At 35.4% G+C, this 13,422-nt stretch overlaps 1 protein-coding gene across 5 annotated transcripts in view; it reads left to right on the forward strand.

The window, feature by feature from the left end:
• The window catches only part of LOC100546043 (sodium channel protein type 1 subunit alpha-like), a 107,461-nt gene that overhangs the window by 37,820 nt on the left and 56,219 nt on the right, over positions 1-13,422 (forward strand). For 4 of the 5 annotated variants that reach the window (XM_031554205.1, XM_019617154.1, XM_019617153.1 and 1 more), the window contains 12 exons: positions 746-809; positions 1,419-1,560; positions 1,710-1,916; positions 2,262-2,567; positions 3,302-3,682; positions 4,863-4,995; positions 5,516-5,754; positions 8,048-8,221; positions 8,830-9,186; positions 9,898-10,377; positions 11,249-11,366; positions 11,941-12,095. In XM_031554205.1, the coding sequence (XP_031410065.1) occupies positions 746-809; positions 1,419-1,560; positions 1,710-1,916; positions 2,262-2,567; positions 3,302-3,682; positions 4,863-4,995; positions 5,516-5,754; positions 8,048-8,221; positions 8,830-9,186; positions 9,898-10,377; positions 11,249-11,366; positions 11,941-12,095 (2,756 nt within the window). The remainder of the gene's footprint in view (positions 1-745; positions 810-1,418; positions 1,561-1,709; positions 1,917-2,261; positions 2,568-3,301; positions 3,683-4,862; positions 4,996-5,515; positions 5,755-8,047; positions 8,222-8,829; positions 9,187-9,897; positions 10,378-11,248; positions 11,367-11,940; positions 12,096-13,422) is intronic. The other variant, XM_019617157.1, reaches the window with a different exon arrangement.

The raw sequence follows: 13,422 nt of genomic DNA on the forward strand, positions 1-13,422 counted from the left end.
CATGAACCTCCCTTGGTTCAACTTGAGGCCATTCCCTCTCATCCAATTGCAGTTACCTGGGAGAAGAGTCTGAACCCTTCCTCATCACAACCTCTTCTCAGCTAGTTGTATAGAGTGACAAGATTTCCCCTGAGCCTTCTCTTCTCCAGACTGAACAATGCCAGTTTCTTCAGACACTCCCCATAAGACTTGTGCTCCAGATCCTCCACAGCTTCATTGCCCTTCTCTGGACATGCTCCAGGCCCTCAATATTGTCCTTGTAGTGAGGGAGATACAAGGTAATTGCCACGTGTTGGTAAGTGGCCAACTGGAACTTTTGTCAATGCTGATGAGAAAGTTTATCTCCTTAAAACAAATTATCAATACCTTTCTTTTTCCAGCTACAATTTAATTGTAAGTGTACAACATAATGTCATAAATTTTTATTTAGTTCATTGGTCAGTCTGAGAGGAGAATGATACAATTCATTTACATCCAGCAGAATTCTTTGGGATTTTTAGTGCATTTTGGCATTTTAACAGTAAGTTGAGAGATGACTTTTAATGCAATTTGTGGTGGCATTTACTTCAAGTTACACTCCTGCTGAAAAAATGCTAATATTCGTTTAAAGATGTATCCGAAATCATCTTATTATTTATAGATCTGGACTATTTGTTTCAGAGGGCTGTTGTTAAAAACAAAAGAACAAACTCACAGATTAATATTCAGAATTTTATTAATTTTTTGGAAATTCTTTCCTAAACAGGTCATTTTTATTTTCTGGAAGGGCAAAATGATGCTCTCCTCTGTGGAAACAGTTCTGATGCTGGGTAAGATCAATTTTTGTAGATTTTTTTACAGTGCATAAATTAGATCCATCTTAAGGTATACATCATATATTTTGAGTGAATACATTCTTTCACATAAGAAGTGATATTAGGATTTTACATTGGGGTTTGGACTTGAGATCCTGATCCATTGGCATCGTTGTACACCATTGAGCTCAGTGAACTGGTTAATGAGTTTAGTATTTGCATGGCTGAATCGGTAATTAAAAGTTACTCCTGGGCATGAGAAGCAACAGATGGCACAGCTAGAAAATTCCAGCTATGTTCCAGTTCCTGCTGCACGCGGGAGTACTGTCACATTCAAGAGCAGTCAGTAGTTTTCACAATGACATTAGTTACAGCATTAATAATTAAAGGAATTATTTTAATTACATTTTAGATGTTTATGTTAAGCTTTTCATAGTAGGTTTTTATTTGTGGCTTTCCTGTATAATTTTTAGTGTTCTTTAAAAATTCTCAATTACAAATCACAACTTCTAGTGTTTCTAGTCTGGTTAACCGAAGAAAAAACTTTTAATCCTAATCTTCTGTATGTTCCAATTGATAATACTAAAATAACTATATAAGATAACACCCAGTTTGTCTTTGCAGGCAGTGTCCAGAAGGTTACACGTGTGTGAAAGCTGGTAGAAACCCCAATTATGGCTACACAAGTTTTGACACTTTCAGCTGGGCTTTCTTGTCACTGTTTCGTTTGATGACCCAAGACTTCTGGGAAAATCTTTATCAGCTGGTGAGAATTTTGTTATGGACAATAGACTAAGCATGTTTTTACCTGTAATTCAAGAAGTCTAAAGTCAGTTATGTTATCTTACTTTTCAAAGTATGAGAAACGGAACTTTGTTTACCTATTCTTACTTAAGAATGCATTTTTATTTCCAGACACTACGTGCTGCTGGGAAAACATACATGATATTTTTTGTTTTGGTGATTTTTCTGGGCTCTTTTTATCTGATCAACTTGATCCTGGCTGTGGTTGCCATGGCTTATGAAGAGCAGAACCAAGCAACCCTGGAAGAAGCAGAGCAGAAAGAGGCAGAATTTCAACAAATGCTGGAACAGCTAAAGAAGCAGCAAGAAGCAGCTCAGGTATAATTTAATGGCTTAATAAAGTGCATAATAGGAATTTTTCTAGAGATACTCAAATTCCTGTTTTTTGAATTTGGAGATTAAAACCACCATGCTGGACTTTCAGTATTGGAGTTATCTCAGAGATTTTCTCTTCTGGATTGTACTGAGAACAACTAAGGAATAATCAAGAATATTCAGAACCAGAAATATATTGTTTATTATGTTTTTCTTTAGTCGCCAGTATAGTTTGTAAGTGTTAAGACTTTGGGAGTGAGGGGGACTAAAAATTCTGTACAAGTAAAATTCAACAGTTTTGATATCATGGTTTGCTGAGTGACATGAATTCATCCTGTGGTATGACAGGCAGCAGCAGTGGCAGCGGCGGCAGTAACAGCATCCGCGGAGTCCAGGGAACCCAGCGCCGCAGGAGAAGCAGGTGGGCTTTCAGAAAGTTCCTCAGAGGCTTCCAAATTGAGCTCAAAGAGTGCCAAAGAGAGGAGAAATAGAAGGAAAAAAAGAAAACAGAAAGAACAGTCTGGAGGAGAGGAAAAAGATGAAGATGAATTTCACAAGTCTGAATCAGAAGACAGCATCAGAAGAAAAGGTTTCCGGTTATCTATTGAAGGCAATAGGCTGACATATGAAAAGAAATACTCTTCTCCACATCAGGTATTGCATATAGTTATTTTTAATAGAAGCATATATTTAAAGCATCGCAGGCTGTTATAAAACAAGTTTAGTCTTCCTGGTACAGTAATGTAAGCCTACTGCTTAAAGAAAAGAAACCAGGATTTTCATTAAATTTCCTTATTCTTGTTTGTGCCTGACAGAAAGTGCTGTAGGTGCTAGGCTGTCTTGTAAAAAAAGACAAAACATCAGAGTGAAACTTAACTTCATATACCCATTCTTGTAAAAACATTGTTCAAAAATTATATTAAAAATATTCTTCAGCTGATTCAGTTAGTTTCTTAGAGTGATTATACGTTATCTATTCTTATTAAAATGTTATGGTGACTTTCCGTTATGATAACCTTACATTTTCCTCCTGCTTCAGTGATGTTGGAGGTTGGTTCAATATGTGAAGGATGCTGCATATATGAAAAAACATGCATGCTTATAATGCATTTTTGCTTAATGGATATTGTGCAACCACCCAGCTACTTAAGCAGACATTAGGAATAAATAGTGCTCAAAACTGGTTTTGTCTTAAGAATCCATGAGCAGAGGTATTTCTTCTTGCAAAATATGCTGGAGAACATACAAAATATTCACAGTAGCATTAACTTCTGGTAAAAGTGGTTAACTTTATGTAAGAAAAAAAAAATGAAAAAGATATGTGGTACTAATGGCAATACTAAGTTTGAAGTTTTCAGTTAATAATTACAAATTTTGTTTGCCTACAGTCTTTGCTGAGCATTCGTGGCTCCCTATTTTCCCCAAGGCGCAACAGCAGAACAAGTCTTTTCAGCTTCAGAGGTAGAGCAAAGGATATAGGATCTGAAAATGACTTTGCTGATGATGAGCACAGCACTTTTGAAGACAATGATAGCAGAAGAGATTCTCTCTTTGTGCCGCGCAGACACGGTGAACGGCGCAACAGTAACATTAGTCAGGCCAGTAGGTCATCCAGGATGCTGGCAGTGTTTCCAGTGAATGGGAAGATGCACAGCACTGTGGATTGCAATGGGGTGGTTTCCCTGGTTGGTGGACCATCTGTTCCTACATCGCCTGTTGGACAGCTTCTGCCAGAGGTGATAATAGATAAACCAGCTACTGATGACAATGTAAGAAAGTTTTAAACAGCTTAGGCATCATGGCCTTTCCTTACTGCACCAGCCAGTGTTACCTTCAGAATGGAATCCTTGGCAATGCTTCCTGGTTGGTCAAGCTGTGAATGCTCCTGCATCTTGTAAAATCTTTAATAAATTAAACAGATAAGATAGTTTGCAACATAAGCATTTACTTACTAATATTCTCATAACTAACAAATGCAATTTGCAATTTCCACATAGTAAAATATAACTTACCTATACACCCACAAAAGCGCTATACTGTATTACCAGGTCATGCATTCATTTTGCTGCTATAAATGTCTGACTAGTTATGGTCCACAAAATCAAAGTTGCTAGACAATTGAAAACAGTATACAAAAATTTTATCATATGTCTGCAATCAGTATGACACTGCTATTACCGTTATATCAAAATTAGCATTATCGGTTAATTTTGATAATATATGATTCTGTATCAGACCCACTAAAAATGTAAGGTAGTAGTCAGTTCTTTATTACCATTTGTTTCTCATTTCTATATATTTCCATCCTTTGCTGGTGGAGTTCTGTAGTATAAACACAGAGTTAATTGGAATATTGCATTTCTGCACATACTACCAAAAATACAAATTATAAATGTCTGTGTGAACATATTTGCAGCACATATTGCTGTCACTGTGTATATATAAGCAGGTAAGAGAGGAGATCACTGAAATAAATTTCTTACTTTGTTCAAAATTGTCTACTCACATTAATTAGAAACATACTAGCATGAGGAAGCATGAGGAAGTCGTACTTTTCTTACTTGCTACAATTTGTCTAATGTAAAAAAGCTATTATGTCATAGGAAACTGAATATTCTGTCTGCAAGGAAAAAATAGTTTGCAAAAAAAGTACAATTTTTTTTTAATTCAGTCCTTTTTCATATCTTTAAATAATTCTTCTAAGCTTGAAGGAAAGAAATGCAATAGTTAAGTGAATAAACTCTCACTGAATCTTGAACAGTCAGATAACTATTGCCTATTATCATTTAAAAATTATCTTAAAGATATTAAAAAGTAAGAAAAGTCTGACATGATTAAACTTGAAGTGCACGAAGCACGTATATATGCATATTAATAACAGGGATCTATGTAGTATTTGTCTATTTTATTATTCAAATGTGGTCTCACCTATTACTGTTCCCTGTGTAGGGCACCACTACAGAGACAGAAATGAGGAAGAGAATATCAGGCTCTTTCCATGTTTCTATGGACTACCTGGAAGATCCAGCTTTAAGAGAGAGAGCAATGAGCATTGCTAGCATTCTTACAAACACTGTGGAAGGTATGTGTTATACATAGGTTAATGCCATATTTTTCCTGAAAATCTGATTTGAAACTTAAAAACTGATTTAAAATATCTTCATAGATACTGTCCAACAAACCAACAAATATTTATCAGTACACTCAGAGGCCTATATTCGTTGAAGTCATTACATAAGTAAGCATTTCTAGTTCATTGTTTTGCTACCATCTACCTTGTGCTTGCTGGGACTACAAAGTTGTGTTTGATGACAACAACTGAGGGCATGCTTATACATATTATTAAAAAAACGCATTACTATACACAAAAAGATAATAGAACATTTTTCAAATATATAACTGTATATACATATTTTTAGTAGTTATATTATTCAGTTACTCTTTAAAAGCTCAGCTGTATGTGATTAATTTTTTTTGGTACTAGGAATGAATAAAAATTATAAAAGATATGCCACTATAGATTGATATCTTGACTGGTATAACTCATCTAGCCTTGAGAATGCTAGAGCAATCGTGTATTTACGAATTTTGCTTTCCCACAGAACTCGAAGAATCAAGACAGAAATGCCCACCGTGTTGGTATAAATTTGCAAATATTTTCTTGATCTGGGACTGCAGTCCTCATTGGTTAAAAGTAAAGCATATTGTCAACTTAGTTGTAATGGATCCATTTGTTGACCTGGCTATTACAATTTGCATTGTTTTAAATACACTCTTTATGGCCATGGAGCATTATCCAATGACTGATGAATTCAATAACGTACTTTCAGTTGGAAATCTGGTGAGTCTGTTACTTTTTTTTTGTGTTTATGTTTTTAAAGGAAATATGTCTGTTTGTACCTCTTTAGAAAGCAGATTTACTGACCATTTGTTACCATCCTGATAGACTCTATCATAACATTTTTGGATCACATAACTTACAATTCTGTAAAATCAATATTTTCCTGTGTTCTGGGAAACCAAATTAAATATTTTTTTAAAATGGCACCACTGCTACATTAAGTAAAGTCCATATTAAATAGAAGTTGATTTATCTAGCTACTAACCCAGGAAATGCATTACTTCCATGAAAAAGACACAATGGGAATAAATGTATTTCTTTTTCAATCAATACAATACAAATGTGTAAATTATGAATGTGTTTTTAATTGCTTTCGTCTCTTTGCTCTGCTTCCTGAGTACAGGTTTACAGTCACTAGAAGAGCCATTTAAAGGCATTTCTAGAATTTTCTTCTTTAAATGAATTTCTAGGTGGATACATGGATTGTTCTCTGTATATGCTTATTTTAAATAAGAAAAATGTCCTACAGTAATTTTTCTTCTTACAGTCTTTACATTTTTTAGAATCAGATAATTAGTAGGATACCTTTTTTATCATGTTGTCAACTATATTTTCTCCCTTCTACTTCAAAAAGATAAATTATTAAAGAATTCAGTAGTTAATTTTCCGTAGCTATGATGCTTTTGAACTGACAGGTTTGATCACACAGAAGTATCTGTGGCTGCAGTCCTACTTCATCTCTTATTTTAAGAATTGATTTCCTATAATGTGATTTTTAAATATCCTTGTTTTGTAATGAAGGAAAAAAAATATCTCAGATCAAATAAAAAACTATTCAGAATTTAGAAAGGAAAATTAATAGACAAATTCCTAACCGAATTTCATACACTTATAACAAAGGAAGCTCTGAATATGTTGTATTGTAGCAGTTTGTCTTGTATTATAGCTTGCATATATGAATTATAGTCTTGTTTGCCAATCAGGAAAATATCATATAAATATTGCTGAACATTAGACTACAAAGAGTGTGAGAGAGGTTGGCTGTAAGCACCATCCTCTTCCAATCTTAAGTTCCTTGATTTAAGCCCTTTCTCCAATGTAGAAGCTTTCAGGGTTCTCCTGCTTCCATAGTTTAGCTTTAAATGCCCTTGAGAACTTCATTGTCACAATGGTTAGGAACTTTATTCATATTTTCACATGGTATTTATTCATTCCCACTTCTTCCACAGTGGTTTTAATTCTCTATCTTAAAAACAAGTAACTTTTCCTGTCCAGTGCTTGCATCTGTGATGTATTTAGAAGTAATAAAATCTATCTTGAGAATTTATGTTCCTACACTGAACAAGTCAGAATCTTATCCAGATCCCTCCCAATTATCCCAGTTATTCTGTTTAGCTGTTGCAGTTTCTGTTCAACTTGAAAACTGAGTTATCAAAAACCAAAAGGAAAGACAAATAACCAGTACAGTGCAGAACTCAGCCAGCCTTTAACAGTGGCTTTAATACTTTCTTATCCTATAAAAAATTCTTCTAATACTCAGAATCACAACTGCTTTCTCTTAAACCTTCTCAGGCTCAGTACCTTGGTGGCTCCTAAATATGATTCCTGCTTCATTCAGAATATTGAATTCCACGATAGGAAATCATTACCAGAAATATCATGTTTAATATGTACTTTTAAATGTTATTTCAGTCCTGACGTAAAAACAATTGAGCCAACTGGCTTCACTGAGCTTACTGGCAACACCCACATAGAAGTTTCCTCAGCTTCTGCAAATTGTTGTATCTCTGTTGATCTCCAGCTGTTATAATCTTTTTCTCTGTTGAACTGAATGAGATTATTATAGGCTGTATAAGCAAAGGAGTTACTCGTCAGAAGTCTTAGACTTGGCCTCATTCATAATGCTGTATAATGTAATAAGTGTACCAAAAATTATGTTATGCCATGTAATTTCTTGGAAAGCATTCTGGTTTATGCCATGAAAATCAAATTAAGGATATTGTTTGTACAATACATGAGGAAGTCCGTATCCTGATATAGTTGAAATTGGATTACAAATGTTATAAAACAGAAGTTTGCATAATGTCTTTTTCAGTTTAGAATGTAATTATTTGAAAAAAAATTGCTTGGTTTATATGACCTCTGTTAAGGTAAGGTGGTCATAATATATCACTACAGTGGACTATTAAGTATCAGTTTTGGATGAGGCTGATTTCAGATAGGTAGCTTAGACAACAGCTTAACCTGCAATATTATATTTTGCAAAAAATAACCATGTGCACTCTGAATTCAGGTCTTCACTGGAATCTTCACAGCAGAGATGTTTCTCAAGATAATTGCAATGGATCCCTACTATTATTTTCAAGAAGGCTGGAATATTTTTGATGGATTTATTGTAACCCTTAGCTTGGTTGAGCTTGGTCTTGCAGATGTGGAAGGACTCTCAGTTCTTCGATCATTCAGATTGGTAAATATATATCAATTGCACTGATTATTCAATGAGGCTTCATTAGTTATTTTTTTCCCTTAAAAATTTTCATTATTTGCTATGATACTGATCCTGAAGTCTCTTTCAGCAGTACAAATCCATACAAATCCATATTTGATACCTTACTGGCTTCAGCATGAATCAGTAGAGATCCAGAAAAATAGATAGCAATGGTGTCCTGGCCTATTTCCAATCTGTTTATTATATATACACACTTTAAACATCCTGCTATGCACAGACTCTTTAGATAGACGTATTGTGCTCTGATTAATACCACAGGAGAAGATCCATTGTGCATATAACTGCAGAAAAGTAGCCCCATTTATTTTAAAAGATGGGCCCTAAATTTTAAACTCTATTTGACTGGTAGTTTCTTGGGCTTTGGGGAAAAACTATTCTTTGAAGTTATCAAGCTCTAACTTTGCAAAATTTTGTGACTGACCTTTTGAACATCATGCATGTGGAAAAGAATATCAACTTTCAACAGTCATACTGGAGGCCTTTTTTTTGCAGTAATATCTTTCCATAAAATTATCTTTGTACTTTTTGGTGCTGCTTGTCCTAACACTGTTTTTCTTTTCTTCCAGTTACGAGTCTTCAAATTAGCAAAATCTTGGCCAACTCTAAATATGCTGATTAAGATTATTGGCAACTCAGTGGGGGCTCTGGGAAATTTGACCCTTGTTCTGGCCATCATTGTGTTCATTTTTGCTGTTGTTGGGATGCAGCTGTTTGGGAAAAACTATAAGGAATGTGTCTGCAAAATTGCAAGTGATTGTGTACTTCCACGATGGCACATGCAAGATTTTTTTCACTCTTTTTTGATCGTATTCCGAGTTCTGTGTGGAGAATGGATAGAAACAATGTGGGACTGCATGGAGGTTGCTGGCCAAGCAATGTGCCTTACTGTCTTCATGATGGTCATGGTGATTGGAAACCTAGTGGTACGTAATCAAAACATTAACAAAATACTCTTCAATAACAGAGTGGGTTCAATTCTGAAGAGAACTAAGTGTTCTGGCTCTACTTCAATAAAGCACTTAGGCTGGTGGTTTCAAGTGTAAGAGATTTTTTGGATAGAGAACAAAGTATTCTGTACCTTGTGATATCAGAAAGCTAAGACAATGTTAGAGTAAGCTCTTAGTCACATTCTTAATTTGTCTTTTGGCTGTTTCTAAATATTTGTTCTCCAAACAATTTTAGTTTATGGGCTCTTAATAAATCATTTGCTGTAATTTTTTTTATTATTTATAACATATGATTAGTCATCTAAATCTTGTTTCTACTGTATGAAGGAATAAATTAAACAATTTTATGATGCTAAATAGCAAGTTTGTTATCTCAGATGATAAGGTTTTTCCACCAAAATATTTATACGCCATCTGGATTTAAAGATGTTGAAATATTTTTAATAGTAAACAACACACAATCAAAAAAAACAAATACCCTTCATTTTTCATGGAGAAAGAGTTCTGAGGGTGCTTTTATTTTATTTTATTTTATTTTATTCTATTTTATTTTATTCTATTTTATTTTATTTTTTTGTTGAACTCTTGAGATTTCAGCCTTCAATGCTGCTAGTAGGACTTTTTAAACAAAGTGCAAGTTCTTTGTTGACATAAATTTTAAAATGTTCTTTTTTCATCTTTCTGCAGGTATTGAACCTATTTTTGGCCTTGCTGTTGAGCTCATTTAGTGCTGACAACCTTGCTGTGACAGATGATGATAATGAAATGAACAATCTCCAAATTGCAGTAGCAAGAATGCAGAAGGGCATAGACTATGTGAAAAGAAAAGCGCGTGAATTCATCCAAAAAGCTTTCGTTAAAAAACAAAAAGCTTTAGATGAAATCAAACCACTTGAAGATTTGAACAACAAAAACAGTTGTATTTCCAACCATACTGCAGAATTAAGCAAGGACCATGATTACATTAAAGATGTGAATGGAACAACCAGTGGCATAGGCACAGGCAGCAGTGTGGAGAAATACATAATTGATGAAAGTGATTATATGTCCTTCATAAACAATCCAAGTCTGACTGTGACAGTGCCCATTGCTGTGGGTGAATCTGACTTTGAAAATTTAAATACAGAGGAGTTTAGTAGTGAATCAGACCTGGAAGAGAGCAAAGAGGTATTCAGATACGTTGTGCATTTCTCTTGATCCCTTCTGTATGTTTTTCTTTACTCAGTGTATTCAATACTTCACCATTTGTTACTTTGACACTTCTTTATACATGGACAAAAGTAAGTGTATAAAAGAGAGTTTAATTCTTGATGAGCAGAAGTGTGAGAAAGGGTTAAAAATTACTACAGTTCCAACAGGAGATAGGATGCAAAGGAATGAGGGACGAACCTAATCAAGAACTGCTTATGACCTCTGTTTTATTTAGAACTGTATTTTAGAAAAACTATTATTTAGCATTGTTGATTTTAAATAACTTAATTTTATTGTCCAAAATGCATGAAAGAGAATGGTGAATTAAAATGAAAAGTAAATATTTTTTCCAAAATGAAAAAGTCTCTAAAAAGTTTTGAAAAGTATTTTCAAAATGATTTTGAAATAAATACAGCCTTCAATGCTTATCAGTGTTTCTTTTTCCCTCTTTTCTTTCAGCTGCCACCTCATTTATATAGTTATATTTGGGCTGTTACCTGCTTTTCAGTAGACTTAATGTATGCAGGTTGTTGCATATATATTTAAGTTGTACTCTGTCCAGGACAAGAGATCTTTACCACTAATTGTTAGTTGTGGTCATAAATCCTTGCAGGCTTAGAACTATTATTCATATTTTGTAGTTTAAAATCTATTTTTCTTTAATCTTTATTACGATTGATACTGTACAAAGGAAAAAAAAACTGTACAAATTTCCCTTTAGTTTGTCAGCAATTAACTTGCGCTGAATACCAGAACAAAAGAACTATTTAATTATTCTGGAAACTACTAATATTTTCCTAAAAGTATTTAATGGAAATTTGTGATTCTTTTTCTTTTTTTTTTACAGAAGCTAAATATGTCCAGTTCATCTGAAGGCAGCACAGTTGACATTGGACTTCCTGCAGAAGAGCAACCAGAAGCTGAACCTGAGGAATCCATGGAGCCAGAGGCCTGCTTCACTGAAGGTGTCTGAGACAAAAAAAAATCCAAACTTATTTATGAAATATAAAATTATTAATTGTCAAAACTAGTTCTTAATATTTGTGTTTAATTATTTACTTTTTCGTCAGTTTTTAAACTATGCTTAGAAGCAGTAATACTTTTAGACCATAATTCACCATATGGATATTGAATTTAGTATCTCACACAAAAGAAAGTACAATAAAACGTTTGCCCAAGAATTACCACATAGAGTTATTTTAATTCTGAATTAATTAATATATTTTTTATTTCTTACTTTATAATTTAGCTTCAAGTTGCATGGATTTTTATCTTTTTGTATGTACTGTATTGAGCAGTTAATTCTTGATAAATAAGAAACTTTTTCTCATCCATTCTTTGAATTGTAGATTTCAATTGTCTCAGTGTTAAATTTTATTGCTTTGAAGGAAAAAAAGATCATCTTGATGAAAATCCTCTGACCTTTTACTAAATAGCACAGCTTCTGGAAATGTAGTGTTGTGTTACTAAGTATACATAACCAGCAGTTATGTAATTCAACAAAATCTTTCTTTTTCTCAATACATATGCTGTTGTAAGGCTGTGTACGGAGGTTCAAGTGCTGTCAAGTAAGTGTAGAAGAAGGGAGAGGAAAGCAGTGGTGGAACCTTAGAAAAACATGCTTCAGAATTGTTGAACACAACTGGTTTGAGACTTTCATTGTCTTTATGATTCTCCTCAGCAGTGGAGCCCTGGTGAGTAAAACATGAAGAGAGTGTTGTAACTGCTCTCAGAAAACATTGTTTTAACTTAGTTCACTGTGTTAGAAAAAAGCACATAATTTCATGTTTTCAAAGGATCACTACATTTTAGTCACGACTTTAAAAAACAGGTAAAAAAAAGTCTCTTCTCAACAGTATATCCAAAAAGAACAGATATAATTTCACCTGGCATGATGGCTGCAGATGGATGCAGCCTGTCTTCACGGGGAAAGAGGGTTCTAGCTGAGGAACTGGCGGGACTTATTGACAGGTGTTTAAACTAGGTATGAAGGGGGAAGGGGACAAAATGACGACCTCTGGGACTGAGGGGCCAGTTCGAGGCTCCAAACAGGACTTGATGGGTGGAGACAGTGGAGTTCAAAGGCTTGGAGAGAGGTGGAGGGATGCTGCTTCTCTTAAGTGCCTGTATACTAATGCGCGTAGCATGGGGAATAAACAGGAAGAGCTGGAGTTCTGCGTGCAGTCGCAAGGTCATGATCTCATTGCAATCACAGAGACGTGGTGGGACAGCTCGCATGACTGGAATGTTGTCATGGAGGGCTATGTGCTTTTTAGGAAAGATCGGCTGGCTAGGCGGGGTGGTGGAGTTGCTCTTTATGTGAGAGAGCAGCTAGAATGTATTGAAATTCACTTGGGGGAGAGTGATGTAGCAGTGGAGAGCTTATGGGTGAGAATCAAGGGGCAGGCTGGTAAGGGTGACACTGTTGTGGGGGTGTACTACAGGCCCCCTGATCAGGATGAGGAGGCTGATGAGGCCTTCCAAAAGCAACTGGATGTAGCGTCACGTTCCCAGGCACTGGTGCTTAGTGGGGGACTTCAATTATCCAGATATTTGCTGGATGACCAACATAGCCAGGCACGCACGGTCCAGACGGTTCTGCAGTGCGTTGAAGACAACTTTCTGATGCAGGTGGTGGAGGAACCGACGCGGGGAGGGGTGTTACTGGACCTTATTTTCACCAACAGGGATGGACTTGTTAAGGAAGTAAAGGTAGGGGGCAGTTTGGGTTGTAGTGATCATGAGATGGTGGAGTTCAAGATCCTGAGCGGAAGAAGCAAAGCAATAAGTAGGATTGCTACCCTGGACTTTAGGAGAGCCAACTTCGATCTCTTCCGGGACCTACTTGGAGCTATCCCGTGGGCTCGGGTGTTAGAAGGTAAGGGGCCTCTGAGAGCTGGTCAGCATTTAAACAGCTCTTCTTCCAAGCTCAGGATCGGTGCGTCCCTGTGAGCAAGAAATAGGGAAAAGGTGGCAGGAGACCTTTGTGGATGAGCAAGGAGCTCATGCGCAAGCTCAAGG

Source organism: Meleagris gallopavo, chromosome 7, assembly GCF_000146605.3.
Source record: "Meleagris gallopavo isolate NT-WF06-2002-E0010 breed Aviagen turkey brand Nicholas breeding stock chromosome 7, Turkey_5.1, whole genome shotgun sequence".
In the NCBI taxonomy this organism is placed as follows: Eukaryota; Metazoa; Chordata; class Aves; order Galliformes; family Phasianidae; genus Meleagris; species Meleagris gallopavo.